At 36.4% G+C, this 24,830-nt stretch overlaps 1 protein-coding gene across 1 annotated transcript in view; it reads right to left on the bottom strand.

The window, feature by feature from the left end:
• Window positions 1-751: 751 nt before the first annotated feature.
• Window positions 752-24,830, bottom strand: part of HSPH1 (heat shock protein family H (Hsp110) member 1) — a 28,742-nt gene continuing 4,663 nt past the window's right edge. The window contains exons 3-18 of the mRNA XM_043992071.1: window positions 23,315-23,455; window positions 21,913-22,035; window positions 20,757-20,856; window positions 19,230-19,363; window positions 18,007-18,251; window positions 16,886-17,114; window positions 14,004-14,110; window positions 13,584-13,717; window positions 12,099-12,307; window positions 10,376-10,507; window positions 6,627-6,764; window positions 5,302-5,427; window positions 3,026-3,133; window positions 2,805-2,924; window positions 2,323-2,484; window positions 752-1,660 (exon numbers count right to left, since the gene is read on the bottom strand). Of these exons, the coding sequence (XP_043848006.1) occupies window positions 1,457-1,660; window positions 2,323-2,484; window positions 2,805-2,924; window positions 3,026-3,133; window positions 5,302-5,427; window positions 6,627-6,764; window positions 10,376-10,507; window positions 12,099-12,307; window positions 13,584-13,717; window positions 14,004-14,110; window positions 16,886-17,114; window positions 18,007-18,251; window positions 19,230-19,363; window positions 20,757-20,856; window positions 21,913-22,035; window positions 23,315-23,455 (2,412 nt within the window). The 3' untranslated portion in view covers window positions 752-1,456. The remainder of the gene's footprint in view (window positions 1,661-2,322; window positions 2,485-2,804; window positions 2,925-3,025; window positions 3,134-5,301; window positions 5,428-6,626; window positions 6,765-10,375; window positions 10,508-12,098; window positions 12,308-13,583; window positions 13,718-14,003; window positions 14,111-16,885; window positions 17,115-18,006; window positions 18,252-19,229; window positions 19,364-20,756; window positions 20,857-21,912; window positions 22,036-23,314; window positions 23,456-24,830) is intronic.

Raw genomic sequence — 24,830 nt, 5'->3', positions numbered from 1 at the left:
CACTTGACATTTACTAGCTGTGTTTCTTTCTGAAGTCAGAAAGACTCATCTCATCTTTCTGATTTCAAGTCGAGTATTCTATCCAGTGGGCCACCTATCTGAACACACCTGTAATACCCAGCGGCCAATTGTGTACTTTGCATACAGCAGAGACTGTGGTACTGAACTAAGGCAGAAAGAAAGCACACCAGACATTTTTAGGAGACTTGGAACAAAAAGACAAAACACGCAGTTACTAAGAAAACCTCATTCAGAATTGATCTCGTCTCTAATGATTCAGAGTAGAACAGTAGAACATTAATTTTTGGATCCATTAACAATTGTATTATCACTTGATGCTTATTAAACTTGTCTTCCTGTAACAGTTTTTGGGAATTCATTGCTTTAAACCTTCCAGAATAAGTGCTGAATAACAGTATTTGTAAAGGAATGAGTCTGTACTTCTAACAACGTAAATACAAAATTTCTGATATTCTACCACCAGAGAATGCTTTAATTTTTTTGTGTTTGTGTGTGGAGGAATGGGTATGTTTTTATAAAAGTAATAGAAATAAAAATAAGGTATCTCTACCAAGCTGCTCATTGTACCTTCCAGGCCTTACTTACAAATGCATGTTAGCTTGTCATCTTGAACTCAAGAAACAGGTGTTGTAATTGCATAAACTGCAAAGAAATGAAAAGAGAATTGGGGCATCTGTCCTATAAGCATCTATGTCTATCAGTGTTTAAAAATAACCAACAAAGCCAACAATTTAGAAATGACACCATCATATGAACTTTATTATTAAAGCTCATTCAATGCTTCACAATACCAGTTACAACAGGATCAACATTTCCTCCATTGGTAAATCTCCACAGGACAATGTACTGTTTAGCAAGAGATAAAATTTAAGTTTTTGTTCTGCATGCTACTAATACATTTCACTATCTTTTGTTTTACCCAATGAAATTTAAATAATAACAAAGAAAGAAGTCCTATCCTATTAGACAATTTATTTTGGAAAGCCCTTATGAAGTCAGATTTCACCATATTTACACACATACACACCCACACACATGCGGAAATGGAGGGTAAGATGCAAGAAAACTACCTTGGCAGAAACAAATGCTTAAAGATTTTTAGTCAACCCTCTTGAATGAGCAGTACATTTTTTTTTTTCCAGAAGACAAAGTCAATTTCATCCTTACTGATGCAAATGGTTAATACTGCACAGAAGCTTAGTATGAATTCACAATTCCACAGGAATCTGAAAGTTACCAAGGCAATTTTCCCTTTTAGGATCATAATGACTACAGACTTAAGCTTTTCATTTTTTCCATATAATACACAAAAATTTCTAAACATTCTTAAAAAAGAAAATATAAATAAGTCTCAGTATGTCTCTCAGAATTACATACTACGGCAAAAATATTTTCTTCTTCATTTGTTGGTAGGGACCCTGCTTAACTCCCAGTTTTAGTCCAAATCCATGTGAATGGTGCTGTTGTCACTGGGATGACAGTCTCCATTCTGATGAGGGCCTTCAGTATTCAGGTTGTTTTTTACTTCAGAACCTTCATTCTTATCCATGTTGGGACCATTTAACGTTTTTTCCTGCTTGGGAGATTCTACTTTTGGTTTTGGTTGTGTTACAACTGGTTCACAAACATGGATTAATTCCTGAGGCAGAAAGACAAATGAGGTCAGCTCAGATATGCTTCATTTTTTCTCCACTTTCTAATTCCTCATCTAATACCAATCTATCCTGCTAAAACAGAACTAAACACATTAAACTTTTGCAGACTGAACAAAGACAGACCAAACATTTTCACCATGCCATTCATTTTTCTACTTAGGGAGAAAACTGAACTGCAGCTCCACTGGATAAGAATGCAGAGGACCTTAAGAATTTTGGAAGGTGGCCCAGAGCACTCAGAAGTTGAGGGTCACAGAGCTAGGATGGGGCAGAGGAGAACCTTAAACCCAGACAGCTCTACCTGGCTTCAAGGCTGGCTCTTTAGCCTTTATACCACACTACTTCTCATCATTTAAGATTCTATTGTTTATTATATTTAACTGCTTTTTTAAACCTTTTTTTCTAGGGGATGTGATTCAATCAAACAGCAAGCATTAAGTACCAAGCATGGAGTAATTGCTCAGGTATAGGTGAAAGGATTAAAAGGAACAGGTCTTCAGAAGCTCATTTAATAAAAGAAACCTTTCCTGAGAATGGAGCTACCTGTGAAGACCAGGGTCGCTCCTCCTCTGGGGATACAATCTCCCAGATGGGTATGCTATTCAAGGCTCAAGGGATGAAAACAGGGCTACATGGCAACACTCACCTCTATCTTCATTTTTATTTCACTGCCACGTACAACTGGGTCCTGATCAAGGCTTCTTTTAGCCTGAGCATTCATGACATTATTCATCCACTCCATTGTTTCATTGACAGACTTTTCAACTTTCTTCATTTCTGATTCATCAATGTGTATGTATTTCTCATCCTGAATGGAATATACAAAACTGGTTACTCTATGTAATTAAAAAGCTAAAGGTGTACCTGAAGTAAAAGGGACAATTAACAAAGCACATGCAGTGAAATGAAATCTTTGAAGAGAACATCAACTCCTTCCCACTATGTTATAATTGGTTTCTGGGCAAATTTTCAAGTGTAGCTGATGGAGCAAGAGGAGTACAACCCAATCCAAAGTACCAATTTCCTTTCTTCTGAGGGGAATTTTGCTAGGTATAGAAGTTGTCCGATTGACTCATTTGTTAGTGGTAATTTCTACAGAGTTTTCACCCCGCTATATGCAGGACTCACTTTATTCCTGTAGTCGCCTGCTATTTTTGCATAGTGTTGCAGCCTTCGGCCTAATTCATCAAACATTCTTGGTCGTTCTTCAGCTTCTTGAAACCTAATCTTAATTGGAGTGCCTAATTTCTAAAACAGAATGAGACATATAAAAACCCTTTCATTTATTCCACAAGACTTAATGGAGTTTTACAAAACAAAGGAATAACCCCTGTACCCAGGTGTCCTACCATTAACTGGTCCAACTTGTCAACATATGCTTGTTTGGCTTGGTCCTCTCCCTCCTCATATAGCCAGTCTTCAGTCTCTGTCAAGAGTTTCAGGAAATTTTGATGATCCTAGAAAAAATGAAAGCTGAGTATTCAGATATGGCTTTATCACAATTGAGTCTAGGCCTTCTTATTCAGAAGAAGTGCTAAGGTCTGTAAGCTGTAGGCCTTTGTGGAGCTGACTAAGCTGTACTGGTTACAACGTATACTTAAGCCCACATAAAACCTTCAGAAAGGAGAGTGGGAACCAGGCTGACTGATATCCTGCTCCAGAAAGATATGTGGAATTTACTTCCTTCAAATCAAAGTCAGCATAAGAATATTAAGTCAATCTGCATCAAATAATGGTAAAGTATATAGTATTTGTTATACTTAAAATTCAAGAGGTTTGGGAAGAATCATGATGGAATTTCTTTTGTTTTTCTTCTATTCTTTTATTTAATTAAAAAAAAAAATTTTTCATGATGTAATTTCTAATCAGTAGCATGTTATGTTATCTTGGGGTTTCAATTATATCACCTGGAAAATATATACATTATTGGGGCAGCTAGGTGGTATAGTGGATAAAGCACCCGGCCCTGGATTCAGGAGGACCCAAGTTCAAATTTGGCCTCAGACACTTGACACTTACTAGCTGTGTGACCCTGGGCAAGTCACTTAACCCCCAATTGCCCCACAAAACAAACAAAAAAAGAATATACATCATTATTGTGCTTACAATGTAATTTGTGGAGTCCAAGTAATTTATAAGCAGCCTAATGTTACTGCACCTGGCTCAGTCACTCAAGAGATTCTACCACTAATTTCCCACTTTAAGATATATTGAGAGGGGAGACTAATTCTTTTTTCACTACTTACTTACATGAAGACCTCAAAGTAACTTTTTCATTAAACGTCATAATAATTAGTCCTATGAGGAATGTAAGAATAGGTATACAATAACAGTCAAGTTCAGTACTCTAATAGACATTAATGTCACTCCTCTTTAAATAAGATCAGCTAACATCAGGACTGATCAAGAAAGAGCCAACAACTTGTTATCCATTAAATTATATTATCATGTGGGCATTCAAACAAATATTAAAATCAACTGTTTATAATTCTAACTGCTTATAATTATATTTTTGTAAATTTCTCCCAAATCCCCAGAGTCTGAACTGGATTACCCAGAACTGGCAGATCTTTGTCCCACCCCCTTTATGCTCCCAATCTCAGTACGCTTTAAAGCTGACCAGAAAACAAAGGGGTCTTAAAATGAACTGGATCACCCTTGGAGTAACCTAGGAACAGATGTGAAATGTCCAGCATTAGTCCTAGAAACATTCTGAGTCTTCCCATGACCTGCTCTAGACCTAGGCTTCCAATTTAGAAAGAAGCCAAATGAGTAACTACGATAAGGCCTGTTTAATAAGCACTTATTAGGCATTTACTGCCACTGAATAAATTTTGTACAAAAACAAAGATAGTCTCTCTCTGTGTATATTTACACCTAGTTCTTAAAATATTTTTGGTTGTTCCTCAACTTTTTGAAACCTAATCTTAACTTGAGTGCTAATCTATAAGCCAAAACAATACATAACCATTTAATTTATTCCTCCAGACTTCTATTAAGTTTTGCAAAACTAAGCAATAGACTCTTATACCCAAGTGTTCTACCATTAACTGGTTCAAAGTCAACTTACCATATGTAGATATTTATCTATTGATATCGAGATCAATCTATCTGGAGATATGTTATATAGGAGATAACTGAACCCATGGGAGCAGATAAAAGTCCCCCAAGATATCCAGGAGAAAAAGAGGGCCTAGGATGGAGCCTGGAGGTATATATACAGTTAGGGGTTGAAATCCGGATGGTGACACAGTAAAACTGAGAAAGGGCAGTCAGAAAGGAGAACCATGCGGTCACCCTGAGTAGTAACCCTCATGTGAATTGAGTTTGGAGACATGGAAAACAAAAGACAAACCCAGAAAATTGCCAAGGACAAAAACTATCTATATCTATATATCTATATATATAGCTTAGGTTTTTTGTAAGTCATTGGTAACCAAGTCACAGGACTGCTTGTTATTAGTACTCTCTGCCATCTGAAAACAGACAACTCTGGTTGACAATTTTCAAATATACAGGGCTTTCAGTTTCTATAAGCTTAAGCTACACAATGCTTTGTGGATCAGAAAACAAAATTTGAAAGCCAACAGGAAGATTAAATCCTGTGTTTAGACAACTACATTACCTGTTCACATATGAATTTTTCATAGGGCCCAGAGAGCTTATCTCTGAATTCATACACATATTCTTCTACTGCATTTTTGGCATCATTCCTTTCTTTCTCAAGCTTGTCTTGCATGATCATCTTACCCTGTAAAAAGAAATATGAATTTATTTCATGTTTTATGCCCATCAAACCTTGCTAAAAAGATCCCAAAGTTAATACATGTATTTTTTAAATCAACTGCATGATTGCTTGTATGTATCAAAGATACTGGTTTATGCCAGCCAACACACTTTGTTCTTAGGATTAAAAAAACTATGTAGGCAAGTAACTTCATGACATTTAAAAACCAGAACAACACTGGTTATCCTTGGTTGAATCAACTATAAATTTAATTCATGAACATGAAGAAAATAAATACAACTATTTTATTAGTGAGACTCATTATATTCAATTTATAGACAATGATCCTCCCCATCATCTGCAATAAACACCATTTGGTCCAATGAGAAGGAAAACTGGATCCCCAAATACTTTTATTTCAGAGTACCCTGGAATTTAACTGGGATAAGACTTTAAAAACTGTGGCCATTCCAGCAGTCTCTTAGCATGAAACTTAAATAATAACATTATGCTTGCCAAAATGTCATCCACAAAAGAAACATGGCATGGTACAATGGAAAGAGCACAAGATTGGGCATGAAATACTGACTTTTCCATTTACTACCTATACATGACTTTCAGCAAGTCAAGCTGTACTCTGAAAAGAAGGGGTTAGACTTTCTCAGGTTCCTTGCTGATCAATCTTTGAGTGTCTGCTTATGAACCTATTGAACCATTACTTTTATAAGACTTAAAGTTAGTACAAGTTATCAAAGTGCTTTATATGCATTTTCATTTGAGTCTCAACTTTTGATGTAGGCACTACAGTTTATTATCCCTATTTTGTGAAAAAGGACACTGAGGCTCAGTTAAGTTAAATGGGCCCAAAGCCCAACTATCTGCATCAGGGTTATCTTTAAGTTTGTTTTTTCTTTAAAGCTTCCTCAAATGTAGCCAACATTTGTCCATGAATAAGAAGTTCATATCAAATATATGCATTAAGAAATTAACATTAAATATGCAAAAGGTTAGTTAGGAAAAAACCCCACAATTTTATTGACACAGTACTGTTATAGTTTAGGATTCTGTATGACCCAATTTACAACTGCTTTTTGCTTTTATTAGTATTTACGTATTTCACTAGTTCTATTTGTTCAAAACTTATTTGAATACACACACACACAGACTCAAATACATCAGGCACAGTTAGACCTGTATAAGAAAATACTTGACTAGAAACTTACTTCTGTCTCAATATACATGTTGAGAAGGTCTTTTCCCAATTGCCAGACCAAGTTTGCTTCAATGGGAAGCTCAACATTCACCACCTTTATTTTGGGTTTTTTAGCTTCTGGAGGTTGATCTACTTTCTTCTCATTGACCTTTAGGAGAGAAAACATTTCTTAAGTATTCCTTCAAAAAAAAAAATCACAGACATATTTATACAAATAAAACTACATGGAGAAATCATCTCCACTTTTAGTAAGGGTCATAATCAGTCAAGAGATGGAATAGTGCCATCTACCCATTGTACAACTACCAATAATCATGTATTCTAATGACTAACATACCTCATCGTCAGAATTTTTCTTGTATCTACTTAAATCTCTCCTACGATGCTTACGCTATCCTCACAGAATTATGCCTCAGGCCCTTTATTTCTCCATCTTTCTGGATCTTCTGTGACCTCTTCAAATTCTCAACATCCTTAGTTTAAGAAGAATGTGATAGTATTTAAAAAGAAAATCCAATCAGTACTAACTTACAATTATCATTTCTACATCCCAGCATTATCATGTAATTTCTACAAAACTAAAAAATGTCCAGATTGTTGGACATCTTGATTAGTATGACTCTCTGGAATCTTGGCCTAAGGAAATAAATACCTAATGAGGATTTAAATATTTCTCATTTCAGTTATTTGTGCCTTTGGTCTTTTTCATTACTTTTAGCCAGCTTTGCAGGTAAGTTACAGAAAATGGTCATAAAATGGTCTGAACTCAGCAGCTACCAAAAATATTTGTTTTGTAAACACAAAGCTCAAATGGGGGTCAGAAATTCCTCTTATACTTGTTTGTTATCCATGCTATCCTCTACTACAAGCAAGCAGATGACTAAAAAAATTCAGGCTTACCATACTTTCAGGTAATAAATATTTCAATGTACAACTGTGATGCTCAAAGTAGGAGTAAATAGGGAAGAAGCTGGTCAATAAAGTATTTTGGAAAATTATGCAAAGGATCTTAAGGAAATTTATGGATAAGAAGGGTAAGATAAGATGAAATTTATAGATCATCTGAAGCAAGCCTGTACAGAAGGAGACTGAGGCCCAGAAAGCTGTGGATCGAAATTCATACAGTTGGTCCCTATACTTTTATCAAATTTTTTTCTACTAAAAACTTCACTTCCTCTTAAGCACTAGAAAATACCAATAGCAACAATTCACATTTCTACTCAATGAGTACCTTATGAAGGTTATAACTTCTTCCACCTAGTAGAGAAACAGATATGGCCAGTGTCAAAACAGTCCTCCCTTACTGATGGCTGGGTTGTTACAAGTATGCACAATAGTGAGAAAAGGAGAGACTATATACCCGAGACTAAATTGACTAATGATGCGACTAGTGTGCACCACAAAATGAAACATCGTTTTGATATTCCATCTGGATCTGGTAATCATCTCTCAAGAGGAACGGAACTACAATGTAACCAACCAGATAGCCATCATTAATACTGGCACTGTTAACTGATGCTACCAAAACAGATTACAGGAGAATGAAAGGGAATTCAAACTGTCAGAAGAAAACAATGCTCTCCTGACATACAAAAAAAATTACAATAAGGAGGTTTAAAGGAAACTAAAAAATGTGATGAGTGGGTAAAAGATAAAGCCAAGAGTGGCATGTAGACTAATAAAGAATGAATATCTAAATATAGGAATGAGGAATAATCCATATTTCTAATACCGTTGAATACTTTAGAGGATCATTTCAGGATCTTTTTAAAGAGTAGATCAAGAGGCAGTGAGGTGGCATAGTAGACAAAGCACCAGCCCTGGATTCAGGAGGACCCGAGTTCAAATCTAGCCTCAGACACTTAACATTTACTAGCTGTGTGACCCTGGGCAAGTCACTTAACTGTAATTGCCCCCCCACACACACACACACAAAAAAGAGTAGATCAAAAACTAAGTTTTGCTTCTGCTGTTTTGGGGATGAAATTCTGTTAAGCACAGGGGCGTGAAAAACTAATTTGAGGCTACTACTGCTACACAATGGGGAAAAATTGGCAAAGCTACTGGACCTGATGGCATATCACTTAAGTCATTAGGCAGAAAGGGCAAAGATATCTACATAAACTGTTCCTTGATATTGTAGATGGTGTCTTATTTTATCCCTTCCCTATCAGACAGAGAAAGAAAAGCGATGTAATAAAATAAAGCTCAGTGTTTCCATACAGCCATGTTTGATGATGTATCAATAGGGGACCTAGGAGATGCCGTCAATATCCTGAGGAGTTAAGAAACTCCAAACTTTGTTAGCAGAGATACCCATTTGTAAGGGGTGTCACGCCAGCAATGATGTCCCTGAAGTGCACATGTAAGTGCATCAGCAAAGCACTCAAAAGATGACTTCAGCTATGATCTATATAGCAGGAGCACCATTATGTGCAGCACACTGCATTAAATTCTAGGAATATAAAGGCATAGTCTTGATCCAAGAGCTTTATCAGAAACACAGAACTGAAAACTGTAAATTATTTCTATTACTTGGGCAAACACGTTCTTAGCAAAAAACATATCATGGAAACAACATCAAGACCACTACTAGGACCTCTGGGAGGGAGACTTTGGTACGATCCAAAATTGACTAAAAAAGGTTTACACAAAGCAATGTTAGACTTCTACCAAGACAGTGAAACCTGGAGTTAATAGAGATGACTTGAATAGCTTTAATTCTATTGATCAACCTGGTCTTTTACCTGGGGGATGGGATGGAAAAGGGAAGAAACCTATAATCAAACTCCAAACTTGATCATAAAGATAAATGGACAGCAGAGAAAGATATCCAAGATATTGTGATGTCAGAAGATGAAGCACGGTAAGTGACTGAAAAGACATGACATTGGAATCACTTTAAGGGACTAATTGAAACAAAGCCCAAAGCAGTAAGGTATAAAAATGTGAAACATGCAGCGGGAAACCTCAGAATGTCAGAAAATTCAATGATAAAAAAATAGTAGTTACTTTCTTTTTAAGTAAAAAAACTTTGGCCAAATAAAGAAGAAACGCCTTTTAGATGGACGGTTATTAGAAGACAAATTTCACATGCATTCAGTACAAAAATAACCAAGCAGCAAAACAGTTTTTAGTTACATTTGCACATGCAGACCTATCATCACTAACTGATTATATCAAATGTTCTTTTAGAAAATATTGAGAGGTGGCTGTATAAAGGCAAGCAGCTGCATGGTACTGCTGCTTTTCATTACACATATTCATGTAAAATCCCTATTATGGGGAAAGGTAAGGACCATTTTAAAAATGTTCTGCTCATTACCAGTTCCTCATAAATCTCTCAACACAATATAAAATGACTTCAGGAGAATATATACTAAGCATCAATCTACCTACACATTTATTTTCTAACAAGTTAAACAGGTAAAACTAACTTAAAGCAATCAATTAAAAAAGATAAACATACCTCAGGGATACATGCATGCAGTACATATCTATGTCTGCTGCCAACAAGAATTAAATTCTAATGTAATGAATTAACTAGTTTTCTACTACTGAATGACAGCAAATCAAAGATTCCTTCGATTAGAAGCTTTTGGAACTAAAGTAAAACATTGGATTGACTTAAGTGTTGCTAGTTGGAAAAAAGTTAACATAAAAATCCTATGTAAGATGAATAGGTTAACTCTGTATGGTATGATTAATGCTTACATGTTGTAATATTGTCTTATGGTATGAACTAGAAGAATCACTCACTTTGTCAGCATCAGGGGTTTTGTTTTCTTCAGAGGGAAGGTCAGGTGAAGGGGGGCACTGTGGAGTTTGTTGACCATCAGTTTGTACCTGGGGCTGTGTTCCAGCGTCACTGTTGTCTTGCTGGATATTTTTCTGAAATGAAAGCCCAGGCACAAAGGATGTAGAAAGCGTGTGTACTTGATTTTTATTAAAGCTAAAGGGCATCAAAAGTCAGTACACTCAATTTCTGCTATACTGTAGGGGGGAAAAAAAGGTGTCTGATCAAAGCAAGCTAAATAAAACATCTGAAACTGAGAAATTTGCAACCTGTAAAAAAATTTGGTTGAAATTAACATAAGTTATTTTAAAAGTAGACAATGTGATGACAACCACCAAGTGCAATGACTTTTACTTTAGAAATGTACACAATTCTCCAATATTCATAATGCCAGGCCCTCAAAAGTGACAACTCTTATTCTATGCTCTGGACTCTGGCATGGCTTTCATTATCAGTTACTGGTGTTCAGGGTATATACAGCCAATCTCAATTACATGGAGAGAATGCCTTCATCCTTGCGGTCTGTAGGTTATGCAGGGTTCTTTATTTTTCAATGTGGCTGTGAACACTCCACACAGGTTACAAAAGCAGAGAGAGGCTATTTTGCTTAGCAGACAGAGCAAAGAAATCTCACTAAAAGTTTAGTGGGGAAAGTCTTTGGACTATCTGTACAGTCACCCTATAACCAGATGATTGAGAGTTGGCTATAGCTTCTTTTGTTCTAAGGAAAGCCCCAAACACACAGCTGGTTCAACTATTTGCCCTTTCAATCACAGAGGCTTCTGGGATGGCCAAAAGCAATACCTGATTCCTGTATACTTTACTAGGAGTCCAAAAGACAGGGGAGAGCAAGTTAAGGCCATATTATCAATAACAGTACTTAAAGCTAATGAAGGAACACCTGAAAAAGAAACATTGGTAAGCTCATCTCCTTTGACTGAAGAGATTGCTATCTGCCCAATATCACTGAGGTTTTGGGTGCAATGCTCTAATTCAGTTTTAGTTTTGCTCCATGAGTTCCTTGACCAAAGTCTATTTGAAAATCTCTAATGAATACATTAATAAGTTGCTATGCTTTAGGATTTTCTGTGTCACTAATGATTATACAGACTGGTTACCAATGGAATCTGAGGTCTATATCATATAGGAGTTTGCTATCATTAATAGGTTATGATGTTGGTTTTTTAAGCTAATGTTTAAAACCACAAAAAGAACAAAAAATACACCATTCAAAAATATAAATGCCAGTTTTTTCCATGCAGGGTGGGAGGGTAGGATGATATCAGTTTTAATATTTATTAGATAAACCAAGTAGCTTTTCCTATGGTATAAGTGAGGTAAGCAAAACAACATTCAATAAGCATCTATAATGTGTACAACACTGCATTATTTCTACCTCATGTTTAGCAGCAAACTGTAATTAAAAGATGTGGAATAACATTTAAATTAGAAACTGCTTTGCTTCAGGTAATAGTTCAAAGACAAAGGACTAAGTCATATCTAATGAAATTATAAAAACATTTCTCAATGCATTATTGCTGCTACTTCTCTTGGACAACTTTGATAAGTTAAAATTAAGAAAACTAATTTTTAACTCCCTTCCACCATCCCCATAATATGGGCTGTATCACTATATATATATATATATATCTCCTACATAGTTCATACCCAAGTCCCCACACTTACATCAAGGTCTGCATTTTCAGGTGGAGGTCGGTTCTGATGCTCCATGTCTGTTTCAATGGAGGAACCCTCGCTTTCTTCTGTAGGGATTTTCTCTACCATCGATGCAGTAGAAATTGTAAAAATGCCGTGAGTGTTGACACGTACTTTAACTTTGACTTTGGATTTCTCCCCATCTCTCTGAGCTGAAACATTCTGGACTACAAAGCGGCCTAAAACAGAGGCAGACATTTGGAAGCATGTCAAAGGCTGCAATCAATACTGAGAAGTCACACAATCAGACCTTAGAGAAGAACAGACAAACATTCAGAAAGAAAACTAATAAATACACATCAGCTCCAATAGGCTGCTCTTCTCTCCCTGGCCCTCCATTAATCTGGGGCTTAAACCTCTTCCCAGGCCTACTCTAGGTCTTCCTCCTTTCCAAAAGCCTCCTTGAACTACTCTAGTTCACAACTCTCCATTCTCTCTTCATTCTGTAGCATTTACAGGGTCTATCAAACTTTCTGCAGCCTGGAATACATACTAGTATAATCTCTAAGGCTTTTTTAGATTACTTGGTCTATACTTACATCCTAACTGGCTCCTAACTTCAAGGTCAATAATTCACACAGCTCGTTCAATGTTGCCCAAGGCAGGATTTGAAACCTGATATTCCTGAATTCAGACCTGGTGCTCTATTCACCATACAACCTCGATGCCCCCACTTTTTTTTGGGGGGGGGGGCAGCACAGGGGCGGGGCAATGAGGGTTAAGTGACTTGCCCAGAGTCACACAGCTAGTAAGTGTCAAGTGTCTGAGGCCAAATTTGAACTTAGGTACTCCTGAATCTAGGGCTGGCCCTCCGCCCATTACTCTTAAAACAAAAGAATGACATTAAAAAAAAGGAATGATTACTATGGACTTGGGACAGTAAGACATTCCAAGTTTTATTTCTTTTTTAAAATTCTGGAGTGGGTTGCAGTTAAAACTTCCTGGAAATTAATGTGTACCATACCCTTTAGAAGAGTTACCTTCTTGTACCACCAATCAGTTTCCTAATCTGTAAAAGGAGAGGCTTATAGCAGATGAATTGGGAGGGATGGATCTCAGTGACTTGCATGAGTGACATACTTAAATGCAGTCTTTCAACACTTACTAGCTATGTGACCAGAGTCAAGTCATTTAGCCTTAATTTACTCATCTGTAAAAATGGGGATACCACCTGTTTGTTCCCAGGGCTATTCTGTTGTGAGGACCAAAGGAAAACAAAGTGCTTTGCAAACCATAAAGCACTGAATAAATGTCACAGATTAAAATGAACACCAAAGAAGAACCTGTAACATTTAATATAAAGATAATGCTTTGTGGTGTTTCACCTTCAATCTGAACTCAAAAAAAGAAAAAAAGTTTATGTATAAAGTGTTTTCTTTGTTGCAATATTCAATTAATTACAACTTCATCTATATTATTTTGGGCAAAATCAGCAGACTGGTAACTTGTACTTACCAATTTTTGCTTCTGGATATGGAAAGCCCTCAGGATCCGAATAAAAGGCTTCTAACTCAAAGGGACCTTTTCTATAAAAAGTGAGAACTTTGGAGAAAGGAGCAGCATGGTTCCTGCTGAACACTTCATGAACACTAAAGTTAGAAGAGAAGAGAGAAGGAAAATGTCACTAAACAAAGGTCATTAATATTTCCACTTTATACCATAAAATAACCTTCAACTAAATCCTGTCATCCTGAAAACGATGCTCCTCTCTAACTCATCGTATTTCACCTAAATAAATTGAAGAAACAATAGTGACAAGTTTGGTTCAAAGATGATTCTGATAAACATCACCTACTAAAACCTTTATATTAGTCATTTTTTCTCCTTTATGTTAAAACAAATACTGTCTCCTTTAGAAAAATATTAGCTACCTACCCTTCAGCATCTTCCGAGTCATTGTTCCAGACCAAAGAGATTGGGAAAGGAACTGCATCCGTGACTGAAAACTCTCGTACCTTAAATGCTGGGGAGAGGATTGCAGACTTGGAAGAAGAAAAAAAAAATACATGTTTACATGTTACCTCTGGGATTTCTTTGGGCTCCTTATAGCATGTTGTTAAGTCATACTTTGCTTTAATTTTCTTTTTCATAACACAAAGAAAGGATATGACTGATAGGTTTGAATGGCTTTTTTAAAATGTTTTTTAAAATCTGGTATTATTTATCACAACAGAAGAATACACTTAAGTACTTAGTTATTCTGAACAAAAGTATATGTACCTAAATATGTAACTGCAAGGAGTTCAATACTTAAGAGGCATATAAGAATTTCAACAGGCATAGGATGGCAGGACCACAGCTACTCATCATAGAAATATAGTTTTTACAGAACTGTGAATGGAAAGTCACTGATTCCCCAATGGTCTTTCCAGGATCACTCATACAAATAAGAGAACATGGAAGACTCATTTCTGAAGAGTCACGAATAAGTTTAAATAAATTAAACCGTAAGACCTAGCTCCTGTCCTCTACCTAACAAAATAAAACAAAATTTCTAGGCTAAAAAAATAAGGATAACATACTCTGAACACATTTAACCCACAGGGTTATACATTCAATTCTATGTCAAGATGTTCACATTATATTTTACAAATTGGAGAAGAGTGAATATTGGGGTAGGCACCTAAGGCTCCTAAATTAACTAAATAAGATAATTTGATTGAGAAGATCATCTATCTGACTTAGCAGACAGACACTATAGATAACCCTGCAATGAGAAGGACAGAGTCCAGCTCTAGGCCTAACTTTCTGTCATACTGGACAAATCACTTCACTTTTGGGGGCCTTAATTGTCTCCAAGATAAAGCAGGAGGTGGGGAACGTGGTTAGACTAAAGGTCTGCTAACATTAGAACAGTCTGGCCAAGGGAAACAATCAAATGTGCTCTGATTAACTTAAGAGATGTTCCAAGAGACAGACTTCAGTTGCTTCCAAAATGTTAAGACAGTGATGCTGCATGCTCTGAGCCTGCATTAATCTCAAACTAAGTTCTTGGCAAACTCTAAAATATAAATGCTATTACTGTTGTCATCATTTATATTAGGTATCCCACCACAAAAAAGTAGATTACTCTCAAAGATGTTATTTTCTAAATTTCTTGCTCTTCCAAGATATGATAACCCTGACTTAAGAGGACTAATCCAACTGATATTGGCCATATAGCATAGGCTAACACATATATTTATGTATTTGTATATATGTATGTATGTGTAAATCTCATCTATTGCTCCTTTGCTCTAATTTAACATCCTCTTTAGCCCATTATTAAAATAACGACACTTAACACTATATCTATACAACAGAGAGATAAAAAACAGAGAAAGGGCCCCCGTGTATAAAAATATTCACAGCAGCTCTTTTTTCAGTGGCAAATAATTGGAAATTGAGGAGATGCCCCTCAATAGGGGAATAACTAAGTTATGGAAAATTAGTGATATACTATTGTATGATAAATGATAAAAGGGGATGGCTTCAGAGAAACCTGGAAAGACTTGTGAAAGAAGTAAAATCAAGACAAGGATAATGTTGTAAAGATAAACAACTCTGAAAGACAGAAACTGAACAACAAAATGACCAGATTTGAAAGACTCATGATGAAACATGCTTTCTACCTCTAGCTGATGGACTAAAGTGTAGACTGAAACATATTTTGGGGGGGGGATTTAGCTAATGTAGGAAATTATTTTGTTCAACTATATATATTTGTAATGAGTTCCCCCTGCCCCATGCTATTTGAATGGGTGGAGGAGGTGGAAGAGAGAGAATAAGGAATGGAATAAATTTAAATTGAAGGGGGTAAAAAAGTAAATTTAGTTAAAAAATAAATCCAACTGGTCAGAAGTAGTTCATTCACTTAATATACACTGCTATCATTAAATGGCTATTTAGAATTCATATAGCTCTGGCCAGCAGTAGCCTTAATATCAGTCTATAATCTATACTAGTATACAGCATTCCCTCCCTATCTTTTTCTCAGTGAGTTTGAGAAATACTGGTATAAATAGCATTGCCTAATATTTTTGTCTCTTGATTTAAAAAATATTTTCCTTGCCTCCTTATCCTAAACTTCTTTAAAAATTCCCACCAAAAAACATTAAGCATTTATATATAAATAACCACCTCCCTTCCAACATAGAACTGAGATGGAGCCTTGGTAAACAGCCCCCCTTTTGCCTGAAATAATCCCTCAGTCAGCAAGCATAATTTTCAAGGTAAGAAAAGCAATCTGTTTCGAAGTGGAGAAAAGGACAAACTAGGGTTAGTTGGCCAAGGGAAAAGAATGATTGATTGTCCTGAGGCAAAATGGTGGCTAGGCATGGATGCAGCAAAGGCTGGCTCTGCTAATTCTCTGAAGAAGAACAGACAGCCTCAGCAAGTAAGTAGCAAATTCTCCCTCAGTAAAGGTCTTCAAGCTAAAGTTGAATGACCATATGCTGATTATGATGTAAAAGGGATTCTCAATCAGGTACAGGAGGGAAATCCATGCAAAGGTCAGGTACATGTTAGCAGAAGTAATAAGGACATGAATGAGAACACCAACTCTTCTCAGTTGTGAGGAACTGGAGTTACACATCAAAGGATTTTTGAAAGAAACCCTAGATGGGACTAGGCCAGGTGACAAATTTTAGGAGCCAGGTCCCTTCCAGGCCTATGTGTTTCTTTACATATCCCAGTGGGGTGGAAAACTAGGCTATCATATCTTTTACAATTCATTAGTCCAGATATCACTTTTTGAGACTAGCTGAGGAAGGGCCTACCTGCAGGGCACATCCTCTGGCTACAGCTTCATCAGCATTCAGAGTAGTGCTGATATCTTTCCCAAAGAATTTGGCAATCTTCTCTTTCACTGCAGGGATTCTTGTGGTGCCTCCAACAATCTCCACAGCACTTACATCCTCTATGTGGAGCTGGGTTTGTTCCATTAATGAGGTAAGGGGCTTGTCTATTTTTTGCAGGAGATCAGCACATAACTCTTCAAACTGAGATCTGGAAATGGAAGGAAAATTTATTTTGAAAAGCAAAACAAAAGGCACCCTGTAACTCTATAGTGTTTCAGGACTTAAACATGTAGGCAGTGAAGTGCTTTCTAAACTTACGGAAATTTTTTAGTATGTAGCCCTGAAATACAGTTCAAAGGACTATAATCAGCCATTACCACAAGCCTATGTGCTAGGGGGTGGGGATATCAAGACAAAAATCAAACAGTCCCTGTTCAGATCAGAGTTTACATTCACATATTAAATTATAAATTACATAAATTCAAGAAAGCACTTCAGTTGGTAGCAGGGGAAAATCAAGGAAGGCTTAATGTAGAAATAGGTGATAAAGTATAATCCAGGCATGGGTGCAGTAAGCTGCAAAATCACAGAACCAAGTGAGTGTCTTGCTCTTGTGGAAGAACAAGAAAGCCACCTCAGCCGAGAGAGAAGGAGCACTACAGAAGGCTACAGAGATGGATTGAAGACAGGTTGTAAAGGGCTCTTAAGAGAAGATTCTACTTGCTCCCAAAGGCAACGAGGGGTGGAGGAAAAAAAAAACTACAATCAAACACAGAGTGGAGTTGGGTGAGACTTGAGGCAGATCAATTAGAAGACAAATTTTAATAGTCCAGGCTGAACTAGTATGGTAGCTTTTTGAGTAGTGAAAAAGAGATGAATGCAAGGAATGGTAGGGTACATTACTCATTTTTTTCAGGGCTTAAGTCAACCCATCTCATAAACTTTTGAGTGGCCAATAAATACAAGCTCAAAATGGGAAAAAAATGTCAGCCAAAAGATAGCACCACCACTCTTCCAAGTTGTTTAACATTTTTGGCTTCAGTTCTGCCTATGAAAATGACTTAGAGAATCCATCCTGATTCTTCTGATCAGCAACTCACCTGTTCATCTTCCCAGAGATATCGATGTCATTCATAAAGCATTCAATGTTCAGTGGGAGGTCCATGCTATTAGAGCTCATCAGCTTTTTCAGTTTCTCACATTCCTGATAGAGGCGTAGGAGTGCTCGGATTTTAGATTTGGCATCCAATTTGTATTTAGTTTTAATTTCTGCACAGAAGTGCTCCACTAGTTTTTCATCAAAATTTCTACCTCCCAAGAAAGGATCAAAAGCCGTTCCTAGAACCTAATTAAAAACAAAGCCCCCCCCAGCAACTAGTTTAGAGTCAGGTTTGTAACTAAAATTCCCCCCTTCCTTAAATGTCATCAAGATGCTCTTTTAACATTTCAACTTACATCACTGCAATGAAATACTGCTATCAGTCATGATGAAAGAAACCTACATACTCCCCATAGTTTTACTTCTGGAGACTATCTAGAATGAGTAGAAATAGTTCTGTTTTTAAAGCTTTGCTTAAAAGATAAAATATGAAGAACTTCCAATAACTAAGTCCTAATTTTCCTTAAAATGAAAAAGTAGTGGGTGGTGAAAGGAAACTCAAGGTCTCCATTGCAAACCTTGACCTGAAAACATGGATCCTTTCTATTACATTCCCAAGGACGTATAACCTAGCTTCTGCTCTACAGCCTCTTGTGATAGAAAACACATCAGATCTCAGAAAACTGTGAGGAATAAATCAGAACAGAACTGAAACCAGCCAATTTATAAGTTCTACTTTCTGGCCTTAGTTCTCCCCTTTAGAGCCAAACATTAGCACTAACCCTTCTCCATAACACTGAGTACTTGTGGTTTTTTCTTTTCCAGGCTAAGTATGCCTTGGTTCTTAAAACCAAAGCTCACATGTTTTTCCCTCTCCCTATAATGGCAATCTTCCTTTGAATTCATGGTAGCTTGTCAAAACTTTCCTAAAATGTGGTGTCCAAAGCTGGACACATTATTTCAGATGCAAACTGATCATATTTGCAGAGGACCATGGGTAAATGGGAAAAGATGATAGTACCAGTGCCAGAAAACTTTTCATATGAATAGCTTTCTAGTCACATTTCCTCTGTCTTATATTTGTATGGTTAATTTTTTTCTCTCACTTGCCAGGACTAAGGAAATTCCGATATGCTTAGGATCGTGTTTGTTACAACTTTGACAGTTTAGTTTCAATAAATTGCTTTCACTTGAACTTGTGACATGTTGAGAATATGTAACTACCTTCAGTTTACCCTTGTTGAATGCACAGGCAGATACTTGGAAGGCAGAATGTCCCATATCAACAAAAACCACAATCCGTGGTTTTTCTTCTGGGCCTGGAAGATCTTGCTTATAAATCCCATAATTCAAAGCAACTACAAAAAAGAAACAAGTGGACAAAAGAATTGAAACATGTTTTGTACAACAATGTAATTCCTAACAGGATGACATGTAGAAATACCACAGAACAGTAAGTTGAAATAACTAAATGGAGAATGAATTCTTTTTATTGTATAAAGGTCACTGTTATCTTTAGTTTCATTCCCCTTGGAAAATATACCATTATAGAAATAAATTAAATATGGGAAATGTTTGAGGAATGACAAAAAGCTCAAACTGGGAATGCAAGAATTATAAGGTGGATATAAGAAATTGGAAAGTTAGGGCATTGAATGTCAGGATAAGACGTCTGGACCTCATTTGGTGTATATTTATTTCCCGCAGACAAAGTTGTACTCCCTTGAATTTCTCCACCATGACCCCAAGAACTTCATCAGGGACCTCTAAAGACTACCCTCACCCCCAGCTTCCTTTTATGTGTTGTCTTCTCTTGAAGGGAAGTTCCTTGAGGGCAGGGAATGTTTCTCCTTTTCCTATTTGTATCCCCAGTGCTTTGCTACAGGAAGTGATTAATAAAAGTTTACTAACTATACAAAGTAGAGCTGCTGGTTATTTGACCAGGGGCCTAGAGTAGATGCTGGCAAGAAGTGCATATCAGAAAGATGAGTCTGGCAATGGTATGCAATTTGAGGGAAAGAACACTGGAGTGGGGCATGTAGGTGGCAGGGAGGAAATCGTAATACTCTAGAGAAGAAGTAATAAGGATATGACCCAGGGTATTTCACAAGAAAGACTGTAGTGAGCCATCTGGTCAAACATTTATGAAACACTATGTGGCAGCACTGCTATGCACAGGATATACAAAGAAAAGCAAAAGACAGTCCTGATCAGAATTATAAGGAAACTGGGAGACTAGAACCAGAAGTCAAGGGAAGAAAGGAGGGATACAGTAAAGCAGTGTCAAACTCTGCCGAATCAAGAGAGAATGGAGAGCGAGATAAGAAGTCTATTGAGATTTAGCAAATTGGTCACAAGTATAATCTTTGAAAAGGTAGGGTCAGTAGTTTGTAAGAAAGCCAGAACACAAAAATGATTATGGGTAAGTAATGATGGAATAGAATATAGATTACTTTTTTTTTCTTCTTCAACTTTTTGTTTCCTGATCTGATGATATGCATTTTAAGAGGTTATTTTTTTGCTGTCTGATACAACCTGTTGCTTCACTACTATAGTGAGCAAATCTCCTACCAGTGCAGGTGTAAACAATTTAGAATTGTCTTAACATAACCTATAAGTCTACAAATAACTTGTAAAAGAGTGGCACGCTCATATGAAGTTTTGTTTGTTTTAAGCTCTTACCCTCTTTCTCTGGCAAAGGTAAACTTGAGACTTCCTTCTAATGTTTGCTCTGCACTAAAACTTTCTTACCTGCTGTCATGTCATTCATTAGTCTTAGGCAGTTTAAGCCAACAATCTGAGCAGCATCCAATACAGACCTTCTTTCAGCATCTGTGAAAAATGATGGAACCTAGAACAAGAATGAAATAGATTATTTTCTTTTTCAGTCTTACATATCATCCTCAATTTTACTTGGGTTAAATGTCTTCACAATCAGCCTCTAAAACACAATAGCTATTCTGTCTCTAAAGAAATCAATAGTGAAGCTACGGTGTAAGTATGGATCCGTTACTGGTTTGCTTTAGGTTTGGGCTTAGTCCACTGGGTATCTGTCCTATCTAATTCTGCCATCAATCTGGTGAGCCTCTGGTAGGGAGGGGTCACCAACCCTGCCTCAACAGCAGGGGCAAACTGGCCCATACTGAAAAAAGAACAGGATAAAGCTTCCAGGCTAATCAGACTGGGATTAGGCCCATAAGTAGCCACTCGACTTTCATCTTGAGCAAGAAGGAGACCTAGTCTCAGGTTTTATAAAATGTCAAATCATTTAACATGCTTGCAAATAAATTTGTGGCAACACCCCCCCTCCCAAAAAAAAACCCCAGTCTGTTTATCATCATCTGATTTGCCACAATTATACTTTTCCAAATAATACCCTCCCCTTTAGGGGGAGGGATAGATTAACTGTCCCAAAGAAATATATATTACCTTTCTATCTTGCAAACTGATACCATATTTTTAGTTGACATATTAGGCAACTCACAGGTAATTCGCATAAAGGATACTGTTAAGCTATTTTTGTATCATACTAAAGCATTTATGAACTGTTCAATTCAAAATGTTGACACAAGGTCAATGCCACTTTCCACCTATCTAGATGCTGGCAATGTCCTGATGTGCAAATATCTCTAAGTAGGTAGTATCATAGAGATAGGCCCAGATAGCAGCTCACAAGATTTCCAAAAGTGCCTAGCCATAATCATAGCCCTAAAAATATACTTTCTGTGGCAAAATTTAACAAGATTAAGAGTTAGTCTCTTGCATACTCTTCCGGGTGGGGAGAGAGGTGGTCCCCAATATAGCTACAACAGTGTTGGGAGGGACTAAAGAAATCTAAATTTATCACCTGTATTTTATGAGAAAGCAGATAATTGTCTTTCTGATCTATTATAATCCAACTACTTACTGAAATAACACAGTCTGTTACTGGTTTTTTGAGGTTGTTCTCAGCAGTTTCCTTTAACTTGGTTAACAGCATTGCAGTTATTTGTTCCACGCTAAAATAATGCTCTTCATCCATGTACATTACCTATTAGGGAAAGAGGAAGCAAAAAGACCACAGCATTTAATTTACCTTGCAGTATTAGTACATGCCCTATTGTTTCCCTTTCCTCAAAGGGTCTTTATATTCACAATGCACAGATCCTAAAGTAGATACAAAGCACATTTCCAATGGAAGAAAGTCTATATCCATTTTTTCTCTTCAAAGAATTGAATATCAATGTCCAGAAAATGTTTCTATTATAAATAAAAGATTAAATTGTGGGATTGTTTTATCCTTTGAAGTTTTTATAGATTACAACTGCTACACAAATCAAAAGTTCAATTCAACCAACTTCTTTTATTATATACCTGAGGAAAGCAAAGTTATTAACCTGATAAACTGCTGCCTTCCAGTGCTTTTGTGCAATTATACAAAACTATTTAGTTTGTAAAACTCAATTTCCAAACACCAGATAGTTTTAGTATCTTCAAACTCTTAAGATTTTATGAATTGAAAACATACCTAATTTCTTACCTCAACTATAACACGTTGTGTGGCCTGACTTAGAGGTCTATTTTCCTTAAATACTTAAACCCTAATTTTCTAAGCTATTTTGTTATAAAATTGTAATTCAATTCTTTTTTATACTTCCAATTTCCTTATCATATTTAAGCCTCGACCCCACCTTTTCCCCCTGGAGGCTGAGGTACTTTCAGAGACACCTTACAAGTAATAGCAGTTATAAGTAATTTGCTTCCATTCCTAATTATACGAATTACTATTAGGGTAAACTAACACTATAGCAAAAGTAAAATCATTAGGATTGTTATTAGAGGGGCAGCTAGGTGGCATGGTGAATAAAGCACTGGTCCTGGATTCAGAAGGAACTGGGTTCAAATCCGGCTTCAGACACTTGACACTTACTAGCTGTGTGACCCTTGGCAAGTCACTCAACCCCCCATTGCCCCACCAAAAAAAAAGAAAAAAAAAAAAAGACTGGTATTAGAACATGAAGAAATATAACAAGCCCTATGATTAGATACACTGAAAAATCAATTTAGCTTTTAAAATCCACTTAATTTTTAGCAGTTTGAGAATTTCCAATAAGTTGGGGATTGACAAATTGCTTTAAGGGCATATGTAATCTACATTATCTACTATTCTCCAAACTAAAAGTAAATGAAAAGTGAGGTTGCAGCTACAAAAGTCTATAGCAAGCTGGATTTTTTTTTAAAGCAAAAGAATAGTTTCTATGATCAACCAGTTTTCAATTATGAATAATTTCTTTACCAGATTAAAAGAAAACAATGATGCCATTAATTACCTTTATTCCAACACCTCCATTTTTCATGGAAACCAAGTCGAAACTCAAATTTTCTTTTTCTTTTTGAACAAAAGGGTCATTAAATGCTCGGCCATGAAACCTCTTGAAGTTAGATACTGTATTGTTTGCATGAGTGATTTGCTGAAAGGAAAAAAGTTTAAGGTGTTTATTTGCCTTCCTCTCCACCTCTTGGGAACAATACCCTACATTAGTAGTTAAAACAACCCTGGTAATGGCACATACACCTGGATCCCAGAAGATCCGAGGTCACTAAGCTTCCCTGAGCACTAAACTTGCTCACCATTCTTTCGATAAAAATAATAAACAGAATGGCTTAATTTCTTTTGTTGCCTTTTTTCTTTTCTGACAGGAAGCCAAGAGGAGCCAAAGGAATGGACTTCTTGCTGCTTAAAAAGCACTAAGAAATTGTGTCATATAGCACCAAGATGTTTAGTGAACTTTTCAGAATGATCACAGTACATTTAAGAATATGAATAAATCCCCGAGCATCAATCTTTTGTCATTTCATTTGATTTCTAGGTGTCCTGTTTCATGTGTCGAGAACTATGACAGTTAACACACAAATGAAGATAAGAGTGTTATTTAAATATTCTAATCCTGTTTTAGTTAAATAGTATGAAGACTAATATGAGCCTCCAACTAAAGTTCTTGAAAACTGCCAACAGGGTTCAAGTTTGGCCAGTCCTACCAAGCTGGAAAAGCTTCATATCTGCTATCCACAGATCAGACTAGCTAAATTCAGAGGCTCATTATCAGGCCAGCCACAGGGTGGTGATCTGTCATTTTAGTGACAGCAACTCTCAAAGAAGAGAGTGTATTGTGCAAAGTGTACTGGATGTGGAACCAGATCAGACTGAGTTGCAATCCCAGCAACTGAGGTTATTACCTGTGTCACAACTTGCTTAGGCATTCTTTGTAAAATAAGACAGTTAGGTTAGATCACCTCTATGGTCCTTACCATATCAGATCACAACCTATGATCTACTGCATACAGAAGAGATGCAATATACATATACACACAAAATTATATATCCCTTACACAGAATCACATATTCTTTATGTAAATAGAGATATGAAATTCTGATTAAATATACTTTGTTGATTGACAACTGTTTCTCAATTACTTATCCACATTAATAAAAAGAGGAATGGACAATTCAGAACATATTTAAACTTCTGAAAATGGCTCTGTCCTTTCAGTGCTTGCAGTCTAACAAGAAAATACTATATTGGCACTTAAGATGTTTAACATCATAAAACTATTGTTTCAGTTTACGAAGTTTCTTTTAAAAAATATAAAACACAACAGCTTTAGTAATATCTCTTGGAGATCTACGGGTTTGGAAATGCATTCATATACAAGATCAAGGACTCACTAGTTTAAAAAAATCTCCTCAAATATAGATTAGTACAAAGACTCATTAATTTGTTTAGAATCCTGAAAGCTTTTAATATAATTATTGATTTTTTTTTTAAATGCTGCCTCCTTGAGTTA

Source organism: Dromiciops gliroides, chromosome 3, assembly GCF_019393635.1.
Source record: "Dromiciops gliroides isolate mDroGli1 chromosome 3, mDroGli1.pri, whole genome shotgun sequence".
NCBI lineage: Eukaryota > Metazoa > Chordata > Mammalia > Microbiotheria > Microbiotheriidae > Dromiciops > Dromiciops gliroides.
The sequence above is the reverse complement of the archived record's forward strand: the minus strand, read 5'-3'. Positions and strand labels throughout refer to the sequence as shown.